Genomic DNA, 22,879 nt, shown 5'->3' with positions numbered 1-22,879 from the left:
AGGTCCTGCGTGGCTACGCAGGCGCTATCAGAATCACTGATGCTCTTTCCTGTTTGATCTTGGCAATCAGTCGAGGCAGCAGCGGAAACGGTGGAAACACATAAGCCATGTTGAAAACCCAAGGGGCTGCTAGAGCATCTATCAGCGCGGCTCCCGGGTCCCTGGACCTGGATCCGTAACGAGGAAGCTCGGCGTTCTGGCGAGACGCCATGAGATCCAGTTCTGGTTTGCCCCAAAGATGAATCAGTTGAGCGAACACCTCCGGATGAAGTTCCCACTCCCCCGGATGAAAAATCTGGCGACTTAGAAAGTCCGCCTCCCAGTTCTCCACGCCTGGGATGTAGATCGCTGACAGGTGGCAAGAGTGAGACTCTGCCCAGCGAATTATCTTTGAGACTTCTAACATCGCTAGGGAACTCCTGGTTCCCCCTTGATGGTTGATGTAAGCCACAGTCGTGATGTTGTCCGACTGAAATCTGATGAACCTCAGTGTTGCTAACTGAGGACAAGCTAGAAGAGCATTGAATATTGCTCTTAACTCCAGAATATTTATTGGGAGGAGTTTCTCCTCCTTAGTCCACGATCCCTGAGCCTTCAGGGAGTTCCAGACTGCGCCCCAACCTAGAAGGCTGGCATCTGTTACAATCGTCCAATCTGGCCTGCGAAAGGTCATGCCCTTGGACAGATGGACCCGAGAAAGCCACCAGAGAAGAGAATCTCTGGTCTCTTGATCCAGATTTAGTAGAGGGGACAAATCTGAGTAATCCCCATTCCACTGACTTAGCATGCATAATTGCAGCGGTCTGAGATGAAGGCGCGCAAATGGCACTATGTCCATTGCCGCTACCATTAAGCCGATTACTTCCATGCACTGAGCCACTGACGGGCGTGGAATGGAATGAAGGACACGGCAAGCATTTAGAAGTTTTGATAACCTGGACTCCGTCAGGTAAATTTTCATCTCTACAGAATCTATAAGAGTCCCTAGGAAGGAGACTCTTGTGAGTGGTGATAGAGAACTCTTTTCCATGTTCACTTTCCACCCATGCAACCTCAGAAATGCCAGAACTATCTCTGTATGAGACTTGGCAATTTGAAAGCTTGACGCCTGTATCAGGATGTCGTCTAGATACGGAGCCACCGCTATGCCTCGCGGTCTTAGAACCGCCAGAAGTGAGCCCAGAACCTTTGTAAAGATTCTCGGGCCGTAGCCAACCCGAAGGGAAGAGCTACAAACTGGTAATGCCTGTCTAGAAAGGCAAATCTCAGGTACCGATAATGATCCTTGTGAATCGGTATGTGAAGGTAGGCATCCTTTAAGTCCACTGTGGTCATGTACTGACCCTCTTGGATCATGGGTAGGATGGTTCGAATAGTTTCCATTTTGAATGATGGAACTCTTAGGAATTTGTTTAAAATTTGTCTGAAGGTTCTCTCTTTCTTGGGGACCACAAACAGATTTGAGTAAAATCCCTGCCCTTGTTCCGTCCGCGGAACAGGGTGGATCACCCCCATTACTAGGAGGTCTTGTACACAGCGTAGGAATGCCTCTTTCTTTATCTGGTTTTCTGATAACCTTGATAGATGGAATCTCCCTCGAGGAGAAGCTTTGAAGTCCAGAAGATATCCCTGAGATATGATCTCCAACGCCCAGGGATCCTGGACATCTCTTGCCCACGCCTGGGCGAAGAGAGAAAGTCTGCCCCCCACTAGATCCGTTGCCGGATAGGGGGCCGTTCCTTCATGCTGTCTTGGGGGCAGTAGTAGGTTTTCTGGCCTGCTTGCCCTTGTTCCAGGACTGGTTAGTTTTCCAGGCCTGTCTGTAACGAGCAACAGTTCCTTCCTGTTTTGGAGAGGAGGAAGTTGATGCTGCTCCTGCCTTGAAATTTCGAAAGGCACAAAAATTAGACTGTTTGGCCTTTGATTTGGCCCTGTCCTGAGGAAGGGTATGACCCTTACCTCCAGTAATGTCAGCAATAATTTCTTTCAAGCCGGGCCCGAATAAGGTCTACCCCTTGAAAGGAATATTAAGTAATTTAGATTTAGAAGTCACGTCAGCTGACCAGGATTTAAGCCATAGCGCTCTCCGCGCCTGGATGGCGAATCCGGAGTTCTTAGCCGTTAGTTTGGTTAAATGTACAATGGCATCAGAAACAAATGCATTAGCTAGCTTAAGTGATTTAAGCTTGTCCATAATTTCATCCAATGGAGCTGTGTGAATGGCCTCTTCCAGAGACTCAAACCAAAATGCCGCAGCAGCAGTGACAGGCGCAATGCATGCAAGGGGCTGTAAGATAAAACCTTGTTGAACAAACATTTTCTTAAGGTAACCTAATTTTTTATCCATTGGATCCGAAAAAGCACAACTATCCTCCACCGGGATAGTGGTACGCTTAGCTAAAGTAGAAACTGCTCCCTCCACCTTAGGGACCGTCTGCAATAAGTCCTGTGTAGTGGCGTCTATTGGAAACATTTTCCTAAATATAGGAGGTGGGGAAAAGGGCACACCGGGTCTATCCCACTCCTTGCTAATAATTTCTGTAAGTCTTTTAGGTATAGGAAAAACGTCAGTACACACCGGCACCGCATAGTATCTATCCAGCCTACACATTTTCTCTGGAATTGCAACTGTGTTACAGTCATTCAGAGCAGCTAAAACCTCTCCAAGCAATACACGGAGGTTCTCAAGCTTAAATTTAATATTAGAGATCTCTGAATCCGGTTTCCCTGGATCAGATCCGTCACCCACAGAATGAAGCTCTCCGTCCTCATGTTCTGCAAACTGTGACGCAGTATCGGACATGACTCTCACAGCACCAGCGCGCTCTGTCCTAATCCCAGAGCTATCGCGCTTGCCTCTTAATTCTGGCAATCTAGATAATCCTTCTGACAGGGTATTATTCATGATTGTAGCCATGTCCTGTAAAGTGATTGCTATGGGCGTCTCTGATGTACTTTGCGCCATATTAGCACGCGCCTCCTGAGCGGGAGGCGAAGGTACTGACACATGAGGAGAGTTAGTCGGCATAACTTCCCCCTCGTTGTCTGGTGATAATTCTTTTACAGATAAAGACTGACCTTTATTATTTAAAGTGAAATAAATACATTTAGTACACATATTCCTATGGGGCTCCACACTGGCCTTCAAACATAATGAACAAACAGATTCATCTGTGTCAGACATGTTTAAACAGACTAGCAATGAGACTAGCAAGCTTGGAAAACACTTTAAAATAAGTTTACAAGCAACATAAAAAACGCTACTGTGCCTTTAAGAAGCACAAAACCTGTCTCAAGTTGAAATAACAATGAACCAAATCAGTTATAGCAACCAAATTTTCACAGTAAATGTATTAAGCTAGCAGAGCATTGCACCCACTTGCAAATGGATGATTAACCCCTTAATACCCAAAACGGATAATCAATAGAGAAAAAAACATTTTTAACACAGTCAAACACACTGTCACAGGTCTGCTGTGACTGATTACCTCCCTCAAAATGACTTTTGAAGTCCATTGAGTTCTCTAGAGACGTCCTGGATCATGCAGGAAGAAGCAGGAAGACAGTCTGAATTTTTACTGCGCAAAAAAGCGCTAAAATACGCCCCTCCCACTCATTATTACAACAGTGGGAAGCCTCAGTTAACCGTTTCTATGCAGAAAATAAGTCAGTCATGTGGAAAAAATTATGCCCCAATAAGTTTTATCACCAATGTACCTCAAAAAACGATTAAACATGCCAGCAAACGTTTTAAACATCCTTTTTTAAAGAGTATGTATATTTATTGATAAGCCTGATACCAGTCGCTTCCACTGCATTTAAGGCTTTACTACATTACTTAGCATTATTAGCAGCATTTTCTTAGTCAATTCCATTCCTTAGAAAAATATTTTACTGCACATACCTTAGTTGCAGGAGACCCCGCACGCCATTCCTTTTCTGAAGTTACCCCACTCCTCAGAATGTGTGATAACAGCCAGTGGATCTTAGTTACTTCTGCTAAGATCATAGAAAACGCAGGCAGATTCTTCTTCCAAATACTGCCTGAGAAAAAAACAGCACACTCCGGTGCCATTTAAAAATAACAAACTTTTGATTGAAGAATTAATCAAGTATAAAACACCACAGTCCTCTCACGACCTCCATCTATGTTGAGGCTTGCAAGAGAATGACTGGATATGACATGTGAGGGGAGGAGCTATATAGCAGCTCTGCTGTGGGTGATCCTCTTGCAACTTCCTGTTGGGAAGGGAATATATCCCACAAGTAATGGATGATCCGTGGACTGGATACACTTAACAAGAGAAATTAAAACAAGACTGAATCCTTTGTTCAAATAACAAATGTCACTGTCTCTTTAAATGTTAAAGTAACATTTTTTATTTTTTTTTAACTTTACTTGAGGCTAGAAATGTCGGAAAACATACAAGGAATTTCAAACTTTCTCAACCCCCTCAACACTGCAGTCTGACTCAGCTGAGTTATCAGACCTACACAACAGCTGATCTAGTCCTAAGTGCAAAAGTAAAAAATCATGGCAACAATTAAACCGATTCTTCCGAAACGAGAAGAACTAGGAGGATAGATCGTGCAGTGTTAGGAAGGAGGAGAGAACACATTGGCGCCATTATCAAGCTCCGCCCCTCGTGGGCGTTCACAAGTTATCTCCCGGTCGCCATTGTTTTAAATATAGGCACCGGGAGCAAAATACCAGAATAAACAGTTGCTGCTTAATCTCTTTAAGACTGTTATAAACTGCACATCCTCTTATTGTCCATACACAACAGCTGCGCTGCACCACCAAATCGGCGCCACTCAAGCTCTGCCCCTCTTGGGAGTTTCAATAGCCCTCTCCCGGTCGCCATTATTATTAAGCTAAACGACCGGGAGCAAAATAACAGACTGCTTAGCTCCCTTTACCTATGCCTTAGGAAGCTGTTTAGCCCGTATGAACTCTCTAATAGTAAACACCCGCACACTGAACTCGCTTGCACAAAAACAAAAGGCAGTCAGTATGAACCCTCCCTGTCGGCTATGTATTTTATAACCGCCGGGAGATGAGTCACATGATCCATACAGTCCCAGTGCATGCGTCCAAGCTGCCAAGTGTCCCCTAAGACAACTAGGAGAATGTACTATGTTAACCCCTTGAAAAGGAGCCCCAATTTGATGAGGTCTGTGTAAAAAAATAAAGTGCCCAAACTTTTTCTGAGATTTTTCTTTGTACCCCAGAAATAAAGTCAGCACTTACCTCTTCTTCTGCCTGGTAGCAAAGGCAGACTCCAGGTTTAAGAGGTCCTATCCCTCCCATGGACCTGAGAATGAAAAGAAAGTCCTGAGTTAGAATTTATCAGGTTTTCCAGAGGCAGGGCAGCAACAATATATGGAAGGCGCAGTGAGAATTATGTCCCACAAGTTCCCATTGCTCTAAAGCCACCAAAAGCTCTACTGTAGAGACTGATATGGACTACGGCTACACCCTAGAACAAAGCAGCACTCTCTGGCACTACTTTAAAAATAATAAACTCTTGATTGAAGAATCTAATCTAACACCTCACTTTACCTCTTCCTATCACTAACGTAGGCAAAGAGAATGACTGGAGTGGGAGGGAAGGGAGGAGCTATTTAACAGCTCTGCTGTGGTGCTCTTTGCCTCCTCCTGCTGACCAGGAGGTGAATATCCCATTAGTAATTAAGATGATCCGTGGACTCATCGTGTCTTAAAAAAGAAATATATTGTAATTTCTTGTTCATCTGTCTGCCCTGGGATTTCAGGCTCTAAGTTGCCTTTTTAAAAAGGGACAGTCAACACAAGATTTTTTTGTTGTTTAAAAAGATGGATAATGCCTTTATTACCCATTCCCCAGTTTTGCATAACCAACACAGTTATATTAATATACTTTTTACCTGTGATTACCTCTGCAAATTGCCCCCTTATTTCAGTTCTTTAGACAGACTTGCATTTTAGCCAATCAGTGCTTACTCCTAGGTAACGTCTCGTGCGTGAGCTCAATGTTATCTATATGACACATGAGCTAATGTCCTCTAGTAGTGAAAAAGTGTCAAAATGCATTAAGATAAGAGATGGCCTTCAAGGTCTAAGAAATTAGCATATGAACCTCCTAGGTTTAGCTTTCAACTAAGAATACCAAGAGAACAAAGCAAAATAGGTAATAAAAGTAAAACATAATTTATGCTTACCTGATAAATTTATTTCTCTTGTAGTGTGTTCAGTCCACGGGTCATCCATTACTTATGGGATATATTCTCCTTCCCAACAGGAAGTTGCAAGAGGATCACCCAAGCAGAGCTGCTATATAGATCCTCCCCTCCATGTCATATCCAGTCATTCGACCGAAACAAGACGAGAAAGGAGAAACTATAGGGTGCAGTGGTGACTGGAGTTATAATTTAAAATTTAGAACCTGCCTCAAAAAGACAGGGCGGGCCGTGGACTGAACACACTACAAGAGAAATAAATTTATCAGGTAAGCATTAAATTATGTTTTCTCTTGTTAAGTGTGTTCAGTCCACGGGTCATCCATTACTTATGGGATACCAATACCAAAGCTAAAGTACACGGATGATGGGAGGGACAAGGCAGGAACATTAAACAGAAGGAACCACTGCCTGTAGAACCTTTCTCCCAAAAACAGCCTCCGAAGAAGCAAAAGTGTCAAATTTGTAAAATTTTGAAAAGGTATGAAGTGAAGACCAAGTTGCAGCCTTGCAAATCTGTTCAACAGAGGCCTCATTCTTCAAGGCCCAGGTGGAAGCCACAGCTCTAGTGGAATGAGCTTTAATTCTTTCAGGGGGCTGCTGTCCAGCAGTCTCGTAGGCTAAGCGTATTATGCTACAAAGCCAAAAGGAGAGAGAGAGGTAGCCGAAGCCTTTTGACCTCTCCTCTGTCCAGAGTAAACGACAGAGAAGAAGTTTGTCGAAAATCTTTAGTTGCCTGTAAGTAGAACTTCAGGGCACGGACCACGTCTAGATTATGCAAAAGACGTTCCTTCTTTGAAGAAGGATTAGGACATAATGATGGAACAACAATCTCTTGATTGATATTCCTGTTAGAAACAACCTTAGGTAAAAACCCAGGTTTAGTACGCAGGACTACCTTGTCTGAATGAAAGATCAGATAAGGAGAATCACAATGTAAGGCAGATAACTCAGAGACTCTTTGAGCCGAGGAAATAGCCATCAAAAACAGAACTTTCCAAGATAAAAGCTTAATATCAATGGAATGAAGGGGTTCAAACGGAACACCCTGAAGAACTTTAAGAACCAAGTTTAAGCTCCACGGAGGAGCAACAGCTTTAAACACAGGCTTAATCCTAGCCAAAGCCTGACAAAAAGCCTGGATGTCTGGATTCTCTGCCAGACGCTTGTGTAAAAGGACAGAGCAGAAATCTGTCCCTTTAGTGAACTAGCAGATAAGCCCTTTTCTAAACCCTCTTGTAGAAAAGACAATATCCTAGGAATCCTAACCTTACTCCATGAGTAACTCTTGGATTCACACCAATATAAATATTTACGCCATATCTTGTGGTAAATTTTTCTGGTAACAGGTTTCCGAGCCTGTATTAATGTATCAATAACCGAATCCGAAAACCCACGCTTTGATAGAATCAAGCGTTCAATTTCCAAGCAGTCAGCCTCAGAGAAATTAGGTTTGGATGGTTGAAAGGACCCTGAATTAGAAGGTCCTGCCTCAGGGGTAGAGACCATGGTGGACAGGACGACATGTCCACTAGGTCTGCATACCAGGTCCTGCGTGGCCACGCAGGCGCTATCAGAATCACTGATGCTCTCTCCTGTTTGATCCTGGCAATCAGTCGAGGTAGCAACGGAAAAGGTGGAAACACATAAGCTATGTTGAAAACCCAAGGGGCTGCTAGTGCATCTACCAGCACCGCTCCCGGGTCCCTGGACCTGGATCCGTAACAAGGAAGCTTGGCGTTCTGGCGAGATGCCATGAGATCCAGATCCGGTTTGCCCCAACGACGAATCAGTTGAGCAAATACCTCCGGGTGAAGTTCCCAATCCCCTGGATGAAAAGTCTTGCGACTTAGAAAATCCGCCTCCGAGTTCTCCACGCCTGGGATGTAGATGGCTGACAGGTGGCAAGAGTGAGACTCTGCCCAGCGAATTATCTTCGAGACTTCCAACATCGCTAGGGAACTCCTGGTTCCCCCTTGATGATCGATGTAAGCCACAGTCGTGATGTTGTCCGACTGAAATCTGATGAACCTCAGTGTTGCTAACTGAGGCCAAGCTATAAGAGCATTGAATATTGCTCTTAATTCTAGAATGTTTATTGGGAGGAGTTTCTCCTCCTGAGTCCACGATCCCTGAGCCTTCAGGGAGGTCCAGACTGCTCCCCAGCCTAGTAGGCTGGCATCTGTTGTTACAATCGTCCAATCTGGTCTGCGAAAAGTCATTCCTTTGGACAGATGAACCCGTGACAACCACCAGAGAAGAGAATCTCTGGTCTCCTGGTCCAGATTTAGCAAAGGGGACAGATCTGAGTAATCCCCGTTCCATTGACTTAGCATGCATAGTTGCAGCGGTCTGAGATGTAGGCGCGCAAATGGCACTATGTCCATTGCCGCGACCATTAAGCCGATTACTTCCATGCACTGAGCTACTGATGGGCTTGGAATGGAGTGAAGGACACGGCAAGCATTGAGAATCTTTGATAACCTGGACTCCGTCAGGTAAATTTTCATCTCTACAGAATCTATAAGAGTCCCTAGAAAAGGGACCCTTGTGAGTGGTAACAGAGAACTCTTTTCCACGTTCACTTTCCACCCATGCGACCTCAGAAATGCTAGAACTATCTCTGTATGAGACTTTGCATTTTGAAAACTTGACGCTTGTATCAGAATGTCGTCTAGGTACGGAGCCACCGCTATGCCTCGTGGTCTTAGTACCGCCAGAAGTGAGCCCAGAACCTTTGTAAAAATTCTCGGGGCCGTAGCTAACCCGAAGGGAAGAGCTACAAACTGGTAATGCCTGTCTAGGAAGGCAAACCTTAGGTACCGATAATGATCTTTGTGAATCGGTATGTGAAGGTAGGCATCCTTTAAGTCCACTGTTGTCATATATTGACCCTCTTGGATCATGGGTAGGATGGTCCGAATGGTTTCCATCTTGAACGATGGAACCCTTAGGAACTTGTTTAAGATTTTTAAGTCTAAGATTGGTCTGAAGGTTCCCTCTTTTTTGGGAACCACAAACAGATTTGAATAAAACCCTTGCCCCTGTTCCGTTCGCGGAACTGGGTGGATCACTCCCATCACTAAGAGGTCTTGTACACATTGTAGAAATGCCTCTTTCTTTACTAGGTTTATTGACAACCTTGACAGATGAAACCTCCCTTGTGGAGGAGAAGTTTTGAAATCCAGAAGGTATCCCTGAGATATAATCTCCAATGTCCAGGGATCCTGTACATCTCTTGCCCAAGCCTGGGCGAAGAGAGAAAGTCTTCCCCCCACTAGATCCGTCTCCCGAAAGGGGGCCCTGTCTTCATGCTGTCTTAGGGGCGGAAGTAGGCTTTCTGGCCTGCTTGCCCTTGTTCCATGACTGGTTGCCTTTCCAACCCTGTCTGTAACGAGCAGTAGTTCCTTCCTGTTTTGGAGCGGAGGAAGTTGATGCTGCTCCTGCCTTGAAATTACGAAAGGCACGAAAATTAGACTGTTTGGCCTTTGATTTGGCCCTGTCCTGAGGAAGGGTGTGGCCCTTACCTCCAGTAATGTCAGCAATAATTTCCTTCAAGCCGGGCCCGAATAAGGTCTGCCCTTTGAAAGGAATGTTCAGTAGTTTAGACTTAGAAGTTACATCTGCTGACCAGGATTTAAGCCATAGCGCTCTGCGCGCCTGTATGGCGAATCCGGAATTCTTAGCCGTAAGTTTGGTTAAATGCACTACGGCATCCGAAACAAACTCATTAGCCAGCTTAAGGGTTCTAATCTTGCTCAAAGACTCATCCAATGGTGCTGTGCGAATCGCCTCTTCCAGAGACTCAAACCAGAATGCCGCTGCAGCAGTGACAGGCGCAATGCATGCAAGAGGCTGTAATATAAAACCTTGTTGAACAAACATTTTCTTAAGGTAACCCTCTAATTTTTTATCCATTGGATCTGAGAAAGCACAGCTATCCTCCACCGGGATAGTGGTACGCTTGGCTAAAGTAGAAACTGCTCCCTCCACCTTAGGGACCGTCTGCCATAAGTCTCGTGTGGTGGCATCCATAGGGAACATTTTTCTAAATATCAGAGGAGGGGAAAAAGGCACACCGGGTCTATCCCACTCCTTGCTAATAATCTCTGTAAGCCTCTTTGGTATAGGAAAAACGTCAGTACACACCAGTACCGCATAGTATTTATCCAGCCTACATAATTTCTCTGGGATTGCCACCGTGTCACAATCATTCAGAGCCGCCAACACCTCCCCTAGCAACACGCGGAGGTTCTCAAGCTTAAATTTAAAATTTGACATTTCTGAATCCGGTCTCCCCGAATCAGAACCGTCACCCACAGAATGAAGCTCTCCGTCCTCATGTTCTGCAAATTGTGACGCAGTATCAGACATGGCCCTCGTGTCAACGGCGCGCTCTGTCCTTAACCCAGAGCTGTCGCGCTTGCCTCTTAACTCGGGCATATTGTATAATACTTCTTTCATAACATTGGCCATATCATGTAAAGTGATTTGTAAGGGCCTTGATGTACTTGGCGCCTCAATCTCACGCACCTCCCGAGCGGGAGACGAAGGTACTGACACGTGAGGAGAGTTAGACGGCATAACTTCCCCCTCGTTGTCTGGTGATAATTTCTTTATCTGTTCAGATTGACTTTTATTCAAAGTAATATCAATACAATTGGTACACATATTTCTATTGGGCTCCACATCGGCTTTTAAAACATAATGAACAAGCAGATTCCTCTGTATCAGACATGTTTAAACAGACTAGCAATGAAGCTAGCAAGCTTGGAAATTACTTTCAAGAAGTTTACAAGCAATATAAAAAACACTGCAGCGCTTTTAAAAAAACACAGTTGAATAACAAAAAACTAATTCAGTTATAGTCAACAATTCTTTAAATGTATTAATTAGCAGAGGATTGCACCCATTAGCAAAAGGATGATTAACCGCTCAGTACCCAAAAACGGATATCAAATTAAGATTTAACGCTTTTATCACAGTCAAACACACTGTCACAGGTCTGCTGTGACTGATTACCTCCCTCAAAAAATGAATTTTGAAGACCCCTGAGCGCTCTAGAGACATCCTGGATCAAGGAGGAAGAAGCAGGAAGACTGTGCTAGAATTTTAACTGCGCAACAAGGCGCTAAAAAAGTCCCCTCCCACTCATTTACAACAGTGGGAGACCTGATATAACGGTTTCTATGCAGAAATATACGGTAGCCATGTGGAAAAAAAATCATGCCCAAAAAGATTTATCACCAAAGTACCTCACAAAATGAATAACATGCCAGTAAACGTTTTAAAAACAAACTTTTTTAATGTTATGCAAAGTTATCACTAAGCCTGCTACCAGTCGCTTCCACTGCAGATAAGGCTTAAGCATTATTTCAGTATTAACAGTATTTTCTCAGTCAAATTCTAGTCCCTAGAAAATAACTCTACTGTGCATACATTTATCAGCCTGATACCAGTCACTACTACTGCATTTAAGGCTGTACTTACATCACACGGGTAACAGCAGTGTTTTCTTAGTCAATTCCATTCCCAGAAAATATTGTACTGCACATACCTCATTTGCGGGGGGACCCCGCATGCTATTCCCATTTTCTGAAGTTACCCCACTCCTCAGAATGTTGAGAACAGCCAGTGGATCTTAGTTATGCCTGCTAAGATCATAGAAAACGTAGGCAGTTTCTTCTTCCAAATACTGCCTGAGATAGAAAAACAGCACACTCCGGTGCCATTTAAAATAACAAACTTTTGATTTAAGAATAATTAAGTAAAAACTCCAACTCCTCTCGCGACCTCCTTCTTGTTGAGGGTTGCAAGAGAATGACTGGATATGACATGGAGGGGAGGAGCTATATAGCAGCTCTGCTTGGGTGATCCTCTTGCAACTTCCTGTTGGGAAGGAGAATATATCCCATAAGTAATGGATGACCCGTGGACTGAACACACTTAACAAGAGAAAAGTTGTTTAAAATTACATGCCCTATCTGAATCATGAAAGTTTATTTTGGACTGGACTGTCCCTTTAAGTGCTAATATGTAGGAGTCAAATGTCCCTATAACCTTTTATCTGATTTAATGTGTTGAAAATTATTCCTTTGTACCTGCTGAATATATTACTGTATGCTATTTAAAAACAGCTAATTTACCCATCATTTGAAAAAAAGATGTTTATCACTGCTGAAACTGACACCTATACTGAAAATGTCAATACTAGTGTTGGCTATAGAAATGTTACGTAAACAAGGAGGCATCAGTAGAATCAACCTCTCAATGGGGGGGGGGGGGGATAGAGAAGCCAGCCCATTTTGAAATGGTACTCCCATAGCAAATTTAAATACAATGAAGCCTTATTTGCTGCTTTGCCTGAGTAAAGTGCTGTTTAAGGTTTAAATTTAAAGATTACAAAGAACATACATACAAACATTTAAAGAACATAAGAAATGTGGATACTGTTTGGAGTTTGATGAAATACAATGTGTAGAAATTCACTAAATGCAGATACCTTTATTTACAAGGTGTAGCAATATTTAGAAAACTGTAGTCAGATATATCCTCATAACCAAAAGACTAGAAATGGTTTTAAGGATTGATACCTACCTGCTGTGATGTATTCACTGCCAAACATGAACATGAAACAGCAAGCTGGAATATAAAGACCAAACTCAAAACAAGCATATACTGATTTACTGTTAAGGAAAACAAGACCCTTTAGGGTTAACCACCTTGTGGAATTGTGTATAAATGCAATGATAAAGTGCTAGTCAACACAAAAATGTAATGTAACCCTAGAGCTGTATAACAAAACAAAACTTCTACAGAGGAAAATAATAATAAACAAACATACATACAAGGGAACACAAGCTGCATTGTTGAATTTTTTATTTTATTTAAAAGTATATATATATATATATATATATATATATATATATATATATATAGTCAGGGTATATGAATATTATGATGAATATTACATATGTATACATATATATGTATATTTTATACACTGTATATGTTAGATGAGACCTCAGGATTAATTGAACATGAGTTTGTTGAACACAGCTTCTAATCCACAGGGGGTCCCAATACCCTACCAGATGGGTTAGCTGGGTGAATACACGTTTATCAGGATTGAAAATCAGCATAGCTTTTGAAGTACCACCTCCTGTGGTGTAAAACACACAAACATTTGTTTTTCCCTACTCATTTGACTATATATGCAGAGTTTTATAACTCCCAAGACATTTGGTGATGAGAGAAAGGAATGTGTTCAAGGGCCCTCTGGAATTTGTCACCTAAATCTTGTGATTTCAAAGTAAGATGTGTTGCAAACACACAGCTAGGGGGAAGGTGACACAAATAGAATTAAATACATTTTGCAAAGGGAACAATGCCAGTTTTCCCATGTATGTTTAAAATGATTCATGATATATATATTGAAATTAAACACATTATATTAAATAGATAATTGCTGCAGGGGATATTTATATAGGAAATAAATTCAGATATACATAGAAATGATATATATGTTTTGAAAACATAAAAGGTCTTACTTAGCCTCTGGTTTTTAAGAATATTTGTGGACCTAAAAGTAAATGATTAATAATACTTAATCTTATTTCAGATGGACCATAGACAAATGAATGCTAAGATCATTTCTAACAATTGTTTCCATTTCTATTGCAGGCATCAATTCATATATGCAGAAATTGTCGGAGACATAGAACATATTATACTAAGTGAAAGAAAATATAACAGAATATATAAATGCCATTGATTTCAGAATAATTGGCAGTATAGAGGATTTTTATATGATATAATGTTAAGGGCATACTGTGTTTCATGTCAAAATGACCAGAGAGGTAATGTGATCTTATCCATCTATGATTAATATTGGGAAAGATTAATACAAGAAATTATGGCAGTTATTACATAGTTTAAAGAAATATCTCACTGTCTAAAAATGTTTAGAAATGTTAAGGATGATTTTTTTTGTGCTGTCTGTTTGTAATACTGCCACCCGATGGACAAGGTACAGTGTTGTGACACAGGTATTACAGCCAGGAGATGATTGGCTGTTAAAGAATGCATCACCTTAGCAACGCACACTCACCAGGTAAACCAATAGCAGGGACAAAGTTTCGAAGGGCCACCCATATTTCACACCTATGATTACACTATAAGGTTGTATGCAGGAGAGAAAGGAGGACTGGCTGCTGAGTTTGTAACTGACTGAAACTGTTTGCGTGGGACACAGTCAAACTATAAAACAAAGTGGGCCATACTTCTCCTCTTCCATTGCAATTACACTTATTTTATATGAGGTGGGAAAAGTCTTGAAGCTGAATATCATTTTGGTAATGTATTAATAGATTGCTATAGCAATTAAATTTAAGAGCACTCAGCATTTTAACTGTGCTCATAATCTGATATAAGGCTAAGTTTGTATCTTGCATGCTAAATAATTCATCTGTGTAAAATATAGGATATATATATATATATATATATATATAGTTATCTTAGAATTACTCTTAATTGTAAGCAGTTAAGAATTGTTCCAATCTAAATAGATCTTTAAATAACTGTTCATATTAAGAACATATATATATTATCCTATTGTTTATAAACACTGTTTAAAATTGTATTGTTTGGATGTTAAAGGCTATTTATAAATAAAGGTTGGTTTTAAAGATACAGTTTTCTGGGTTTTGTAAGAAGGATAGCATATCTTAAGAGTTGGTTTTAACGCATATAAATTTTGTGTCATATTCTAACATTGCAAATATATTTCAAAAATGTTCATGGATATTAACTAAATAAAAGAATTCAGATATTTATATTAATTGTTTCTAGTAGATGCATGTTGATTAAGGGTTTCTATTTTTAAGGAAAATTATTGTTTGTATTGTGTCATAACCCTGCCATAAGCCGATATATTATTTGGATAGCACTACTAAGATTTTCATAAATATACTGACATAATAAATATATATATATATATATATATATATATATATATATATATTTATAATCTGTTGAAACTGTACGATTAATGAATATTGCAATACTGTAGTATTGGCTATAAAAAAAGGCTTGCAAACAAAGTGGGGATGGGAAAGAAATAAACCCCAGTCCATTTAAAAGGGTGCTCATAGGAGCTTTAATTATAATAAATGTATCAGGTGTCTGTCATGTTGACTAAATTAGCAATAATATAAAATAGCCAGATGATGTGTCTATGGTAACTGATAGATTTCACTTGATACTGCTGTTACAAGCATAGCAGAGTGATTATTATTATGCATGTTCAACAATATGTAATTAAAACTAGAAATAAAATCTAAAATATAGAATGTCTATATTTTGGCTCATGGTCTTTGCTAATACTATCACTTTTAAAGCAAAGATTCATCTTAGATGCATATACAGGGATAAAATATTAAAGGGACACTGAACCCAATTTTTTTTCTTTTGTGATTCAGATAGAGCATGACATTTTAAGCAACTTTCTAATTTACTCCTATTATCAAATTTTCTTAATTATCTTGGTATCTTTATTTGAAATGTAAGAATGTAAGTTTAGATCCTGGGTTGTCCTTACTGATTGGTGGATACATACATCCACCAATAAAAAGTGCTGTCCAGAGTTCTGAATAAAAAAAAATAAAGCTTTGATGCCTTTTTCAAATAAAGATAGCAAGAGAATGAAGAAAAAATAATAGGAGTAAATTAGAAAGTTGCTGAAAATTGCATGCTCTATCTGAATCACGAAAAAAATGTGGGTTCAGTGTCCCTTTAAGTTAATGTCCTCTTGGCCTGATTTTTAGAAGCAAAGGTTTGTAAAGTGCTTACCCATCACACTAAAGAGAATTATATGATCCCATTATGTACTGAGTAGTCTACATAAACGAAAACACTTATAGCTGCCAACATTGGTACCAATTTCTAAGGACACTTTGCAGCCAAGCAAACAGGTTAAAGGAGTATTGACTACACCCACTAAAATTTTCCATAGGTTTGCCCACTCAGCTCTACACTCAATATAAATTGCTCATAATATGTAGAAAATATTAAATATTGTATTTAATATAATGTGTAAATTGCAAGACAAATTGATCTAGTTTGAGATCTGGCTTGTATTACAGATAAACATTTCTGAGAATACAAATAACCATTTACAGCTAAAGGGAGCAGTTAATGAATTGCTACATACCAGCCAAATAACATTCATTGCCTTATTTTCTACACTATGTGTAGAATTATGTAACATTTTTTTACATTTACTGTTCCTTTAATAAAAATGCACACAAACCAGACAGCACTGTTATCCATTTCTTACTGATGAAGGATACAGTACAGTATATGAACAAACAGTGTTTGTATCATAATTCTAAAACAAGGTACTTTCTAGCTTCCTACAGTTAGGCATCAGAATTCGTGCAATAATCTGTTTCATTATGGATCATTTTGACAACAGAAAAAAAACCCCAGAGAGAACAGAGGATAGAGAGAAAGAACAGAGAAACAGATAATTCTTTGAGAACCGTGTCAGCTTGTCCAACACCGTATCATTGACTAGAGCAAAATCAAAGTGATCCCAAATGCAGTGGTTAGTCTCAAGCAGAAATATGAATGTGAAAGTGAACATGTTATTTCATTTGATGGATTCTCACACGACAAGGATACAATAAAGAGCAACACTTGATGGTGAGTAGCTGCCCCAAATAATCCCAGGACAGCAATGAGGACCAGGAACACTCCGACCGCGATCACCCCACCAATAATGTGGATACTGGAGACTATACCGAAGCCTTTTCCCCACGCTGCCACACCAATCAGAAGCAAGCCCACCAGCTGAAAAGACAAGGTAGATTATTAAAAACAAAATAGATAGTAAGAAAACTCACTCTTTAGTGCATGGATTGTGCTATAAATAAAAATATATATTGTCACATTTAGATTACAATCAGAACAAATAACCATGTGCTTATTAGGTTATTCATTTAACACTCTTTATTGTTGGCAGTAAGTGTTGAATACAATGTACAACAAAAGCCCAGATTACGAGTTTTGCGTTAGAGGCTGTGCGGTGCCAACAAGCAGTTTTCACTCACTGCTCAGTTACCTACAGCGCTGGTATTACAAGTTTTCAGAAACCCGTCGTTAAAAGACTAGACATGAGAGTTGAGCAAAATTTTGCTCATTACCGCACCGCGGTGAGCTGGTTTAACGTGCTTGTGCACGTTTCCCCCATAGGAATCAAAGGGGAGAGCCTGCAAAAAAGCAGCGTAAAACTCCTTAACGCAGCCCCATTGATTCCTATAGGGAAATAAAATTTATGTTTACACCTAACATGAACCCCCGAGTCTAAACAACCCCAATCTTGCACTTATTAACCCCTAATCTGCTGCCCCTGACACCTACATTATAATTATTAACCCCTAATCTGCCGCGCCGGACACAGCCACCTAAATTATACTTATGAACCCCTAATCTGCTGCCCCCAACATCGCAGACACCTACATTATACTTATTAACCCCTAATCTGCCGCCCCCAATGTCGCCACCACCTACCTACACTTTTTAACCCCTAATCTGCCGCCCCCGTCGCCGCCACTATAATAAACATTAACCCCTAAACCTCCGCACTCCCGCCTCGCAAACAGTTAATTATTAACCCCTAATCTGCCGGCCCCAATGTCGCCACCACCTACCGACATTTATTAACCCCTAATCTGCCGCCCCCACTATACTAAAGTTATTAACCCCTAAACCTAAGTCTAACCCTTAACCTAACACCCCCTAACTTAAATATAATTTAAATAAATCTAAATAAATATTACTATCATTAACTAAATTATTCCTATTTAAAACTAAAATACTTACCTATAAAATAAACCCTTAGCTAGCTACAATATAACTAATAGTTACATTGTAGCCATTTTAAGATTTATTTTACAGGCAAGTTTGTATTTATTTTTAACTAGGTAGAATAGTAAATAGTTATTACCTATTTAATAACTACCTAGTTAAAATAAAGACAAATTTAGCTGTAAAATAAAACCTAACCTAAGTTACACTAACACTACACTATAATTAAATAAATTGACTAAATTAAATACAATTACCTACATTAAATTAGCTAAAGTACAAAAAAAAAATCCCACTAAATTACAGAAAATAACAAATTACAATTGATGCAATCAGCCAATAGGATTTTTTCTACCTTAATTCCGATTGGCTGATAGAATTCTATCAGCCAATCGGAATCTAAGGGACGCCATCTTGGATGACATAATTTAAAGGTACCTTCATTCGGTTTTAGTCGTCGGATGAAGAGGATGCTTCGCGTCTGATGTCTTGAAGATGGACCTCTCCGCCCCGGATGGATGAAGATAGAAGATGCCGTCTGGATGAATATTTCTGCCCGTCTGGAGGACCACTTCTGCCCGGCTTGGATGAAGACGTCTCCCGATCTTCAAGGGGTTAGTGTTAGGGTTTTTTTAAGGGTGTATTGGGTGGGTTTTATTTTTTACATTAGGGTTTGGGCGGCAAAAGAGCTAACTGCCCTTTTAAGGACAATGCCCATCCAAATGCCCTTTTCAGGGCAATGGGGAGCTTAGGTTTTTTTAGCTAGTATTTTATTTGGGGGTTGGTTGTGTGGGTGGTGGGTTTTACTGTTGGGGGGGGGTTGTATTTTTTTTATTTATTTTTACAGGTAAAAGAACCGATTACTTTGGGGGGGGGGGGCTTTTTTATTTTAACAGGGCTATTAGATTAGGTGTAATTAGTTTAAATTTCTGTAATTTGTTTTTTATTTTCTGTAATTTAGTGGGGGGTTTTTTTTGTACTTTAGCTAATTTAATTTAATGTAGGTAATTGTATTTAATTTAGTTAATTTATTTATTTAATTATAGTGTAGTGTTAGGTGTTAATGTAACTTAGGTTTTATTTTACAGGTAAATTTGTATTTATTTTAGCTAGGTAGTTAGTAAATAGTTAATAACTATTTAGTAACTATTCTACCTAGTTAAAATAAATACTCGCCTGCAGGGATTGGACTTCTGGTAATACCAGCATCACATTGGAACATCGTGCCGGACAAGAGTCGGCATAACAGGTTCAGTTTAAGTTTTTGTTTATAATAACACTTTGCAAAAACTCTAAATCGTTCTGGAACTGTTATTTACAATGAATGTTTATGTTTGTTTAAAAACAACTTTGTGATGTATAGTTAAAAACGCCAATCACCACCTGCTATAGTGTGTTTTTTCAATTGCCTCACCTAAAGAGACTACACTGATATATACATATATAAATAAGCATTTTTGGAAAGCCCACATACTTTGCAGTGTATTATAAGGGGACCAGGAGTTATGAGCAATTCTATCTTTGGCTCTACCCTCCTAAATAATTCATTTATTTGAGTTGTGCATGATATAAAAATATCTATTTGACATATACACACAGTATCCAAGATGCAGGACAAGCAGACAAGCTCAACAGCTTCTTATTTTGACCTAGAAAACAGGAAAGCTTTTTTTCATACCATATTTAATCAAAGTACTGATGCAGACCAGCCTCCTGATATCAAATTGAAATTTAACTCTTTGGAAAAATTATTAAGTACTGATCTCAGACTGATGTGGGACATAGTGACTTTTGAACATTACCTGGAGTCTAATAGAATTCCAAGAGGATTGCGATTGTGCAAATTTCCCACCTATCAAATAGAAGATCAAGACTTGGTTGATGAATGGAATGATGCCTTGTCTAATTGTTCCATAACACTCATTAACATTTTAGTCAAAGAGAAACAAAGAAGAAGGGAGAAACTGAAAAGTCAAATTCAAGCTGACAAACTATCTCTCAAATTACTTAAAGGCAATGATGCTTATGCCACACTAAAGGAACAGATGAAGGAACACATTAAAAAGTTAGATACAGAACTGGCGGCGTTTAAGAAAAATAAATTTGACAGAGACAGGAAGGATTATGAGAGTAATAGGATTTACTTTTGGCCTCAGTATGGTAACAGACGGTTCAGATGCCATACAGGCAAGGATAACCAAAATTATCCTAAATCAATACTGAAAAACCAAAAGGCCAACAAAAAAGTATCCTTCTCTTCCACTGATGTGGAATCCTCAGATCCAGAAACCACCTCACAAATGTCAGACAATGAAAGTGGCTCCGCAGTACCGTCATCGGCTGAAGATTCAGGCGATGATTTAGTATCTATTCCATCTACTTCACAAACAAGTGTCCCCTTAGGAGTACCTCCAGATGCAGGACGCGGCGGTCACAAAGGAGAAAAAAGAAGCTACAGGAGGACCAAGAAATAGCGAGTATGGGCATGAACATTGTTAACCTCTCTGATTACAATCTTACAATTGAAGAGATGTCTCTTCTGTCCAGAGGGCTTGGTTTTGCACCCACCAACAAATTTTCAGTGTTCGATACTATCATTGATGTTAACAGGTTCGTCCGTAAACTAACTCTCAAGAAGTTCTTTGATTCAGACCATCCGTCCAATTCCCAAGATGATTCCAATCAAGTCAGTGTGGTCACAGATCCTGTTCCTGCGGTTGATAAAATAACAGACTTTAAAGATTGCTGCGCTTTGGAGGTTATGAGAGATCTTTCAGAGAGTGGGGACCTACCCAGTGGTCACTCAACTTCATTTGTCATTCCTCCCAAAATAAAGAATAAGGATTTTTATCCTACCCAGATTAGAGGGCCTTACATAAATGCCTTTCAAAACAATGTTGAAAGGGATTTATTAAAATTAGCTAGTGATGTAGACCAAAAAAATCCACACTTGTATAATATAAGTAATTTATCACGTAAAGAATTATCTGTCCTTAATCATTTAAAAGCAAATGATAATCTTGTTATTAGGAATGCAGATAAAGGTGGCTCAATTGTCCTCCTTAACAAGGCTGATTATGTTAGGGAAGCCGAAAGACAGCTATCGGACAATGTCACTTATCGCTCCCTCACAGTTGATCCTACCATGAAATTCAAAAAAAGATTTGGTCACTTTATTGGAGGATGGAATAGTTTTGGGTATTATCAACAAGAGAGATGTGGAACTTTTAGTTCCCAATTCACCAATCATTCCAATATTCCACCATGTGCCCAAAATACACAAAAATTTAACATCACCCCCGGGAAGGCCCATTGTCTCGGGTATAGGCTCTCTTTTAGAGCCTGTGTCCGAGTGGATGGACTCAATCCTCCAACCCATGGTTACCAATTTATATAGCTATCTTAGGGATTTAGGTCATCTCTTACAAAATTTGAGAAGTATCAAATGGCAAGAGTCTTATTGTTGGGCAGTTGTTGATATAGAGTCTCTCTATTCAAGAATTCCTCACTACTTGGGAATTAGAGCAATTAAGTGCTTTCTAGATAGAGACACGATATATGCTGAGGAAGAAAAATTGTTTATATGTGAATGTCTGGAGTTCCTACTAACCAACAATTATTTTTTGTTCAACCACACTTTCTATCTTCAAGTTTGTGGTACGGCTAAGGGGGCTAAATTTGCCCCCTCTTATGCCAATTTGTTTGTGGGTTGGTGGGAACTCCATCACATTCTCTGACAATTATAAAGTCATGGAGAATACCATTCTGTATAATTGTTTCATTGATGACATGATATTTATAATTGACACCTCAAACATTGCAGATTTTACATCTAAAACACTTTTGGATTATCTTAATGATAACAATGTAGAATTAAATTTCACTGGTGAAATAAACCCAGTCAAGGTCAACTTCTTGGATCTAACACTAAGAGGCGAAATACACAATAACTCAATCATTTCCAGTACATACCGCAAACCCACTGAAGGGAACACTATTCTACATGCCCACTCAGCTCATCCACCTCATTTATTAAATTCCATTCCTAAAAGCCAATTCCTCAGATTGAGAAGAAATACAAATGACGAGAATATATATGTACATCAATATGAGGAATTAAAAGCAAGACTTTTAAAGAGAGGCTATACGGAGAAAATACTCAAGCACAGGAGGAAGCAAAACATAATCACACAGTCACTCAAAATCAAAATAGTTCTTTCACTAATGAATCTGTAGTTTTTAGCACGCCATACTCTATTCATTATGACAAAATTATTTCCATTTTGAAGAAACATTTAACATTATTACACAATGATCAACATTTGGCACCATACATCAGTCAATGCAGATTTGTTTCTAGGAAGCCAGAAACCCTAGGCTCTAGATTGTCTCCAAGTATGGTCCAAACAAAAATTATTCAAAGTAATAGAACTTGGCTGCATAAGAAGGGTAATTTTAAATGCATAAGGCATAGCCTGTCAATCAGTATTATTAGGCAATAGTTTTGCCTCTTCAGTATATAAAAGGTGGTCCTTTGAAATTAATGTTTATGCTACATGCAGAACCAAATGGGTGGTTTATCTTATCACCTGCAATCTTTGTTGTTCACAGTATGTAGGTCAGACCTCCTGTGAGTTCCGTGATAGAGTCAGAGAACATGTAAGGGATGTTAAAAACTATAAGGAGGAGTCCTCAATAGCCAAACACTTCAATGGTGAACACTTCACCAATATTTCTGATTTTGGAGTCCAGATTATAGAAATCATTAACAGACACCCAAGAGGAGGTGACA

At 39.7% G+C, this 22,879-nt stretch overlaps 1 protein-coding gene across 1 annotated transcript in view; it reads right to left on the bottom strand.

The window, feature by feature from the left end:
- TSPAN31 (tetraspanin 31) overlaps positions 1 to 22,879 on the bottom strand; it is a 160,740-nt gene that overhangs the window by 83,870 nt on the left and 53,991 nt on the right. Inside the window, exons 2-3 of the mRNA XM_053708207.1 lie at positions 16,903 to 17,070; positions 12,817 to 12,897 (exon numbers count right to left, since the gene is read on the bottom strand). Of these exons, the coding sequence (XP_053564182.1) occupies positions 12,817 to 12,897; positions 16,903 to 17,070 (249 nt within the window). The remainder of the gene's footprint in view (positions 1 to 12,816; positions 12,898 to 16,902; positions 17,071 to 22,879) is intronic.

Source organism: Bombina bombina, chromosome 3 (assembly GCF_027579735.1).
Source record: "Bombina bombina isolate aBomBom1 chromosome 3, aBomBom1.pri, whole genome shotgun sequence".
Taxonomy (NCBI): domain Eukaryota; kingdom Metazoa; phylum Chordata; class Amphibia; order Anura; family Bombinatoridae; genus Bombina; species Bombina bombina.
The sequence above is the reverse complement of the archived record's forward strand: the minus strand, read 5'-3'. Positions and strand labels throughout refer to the sequence as shown.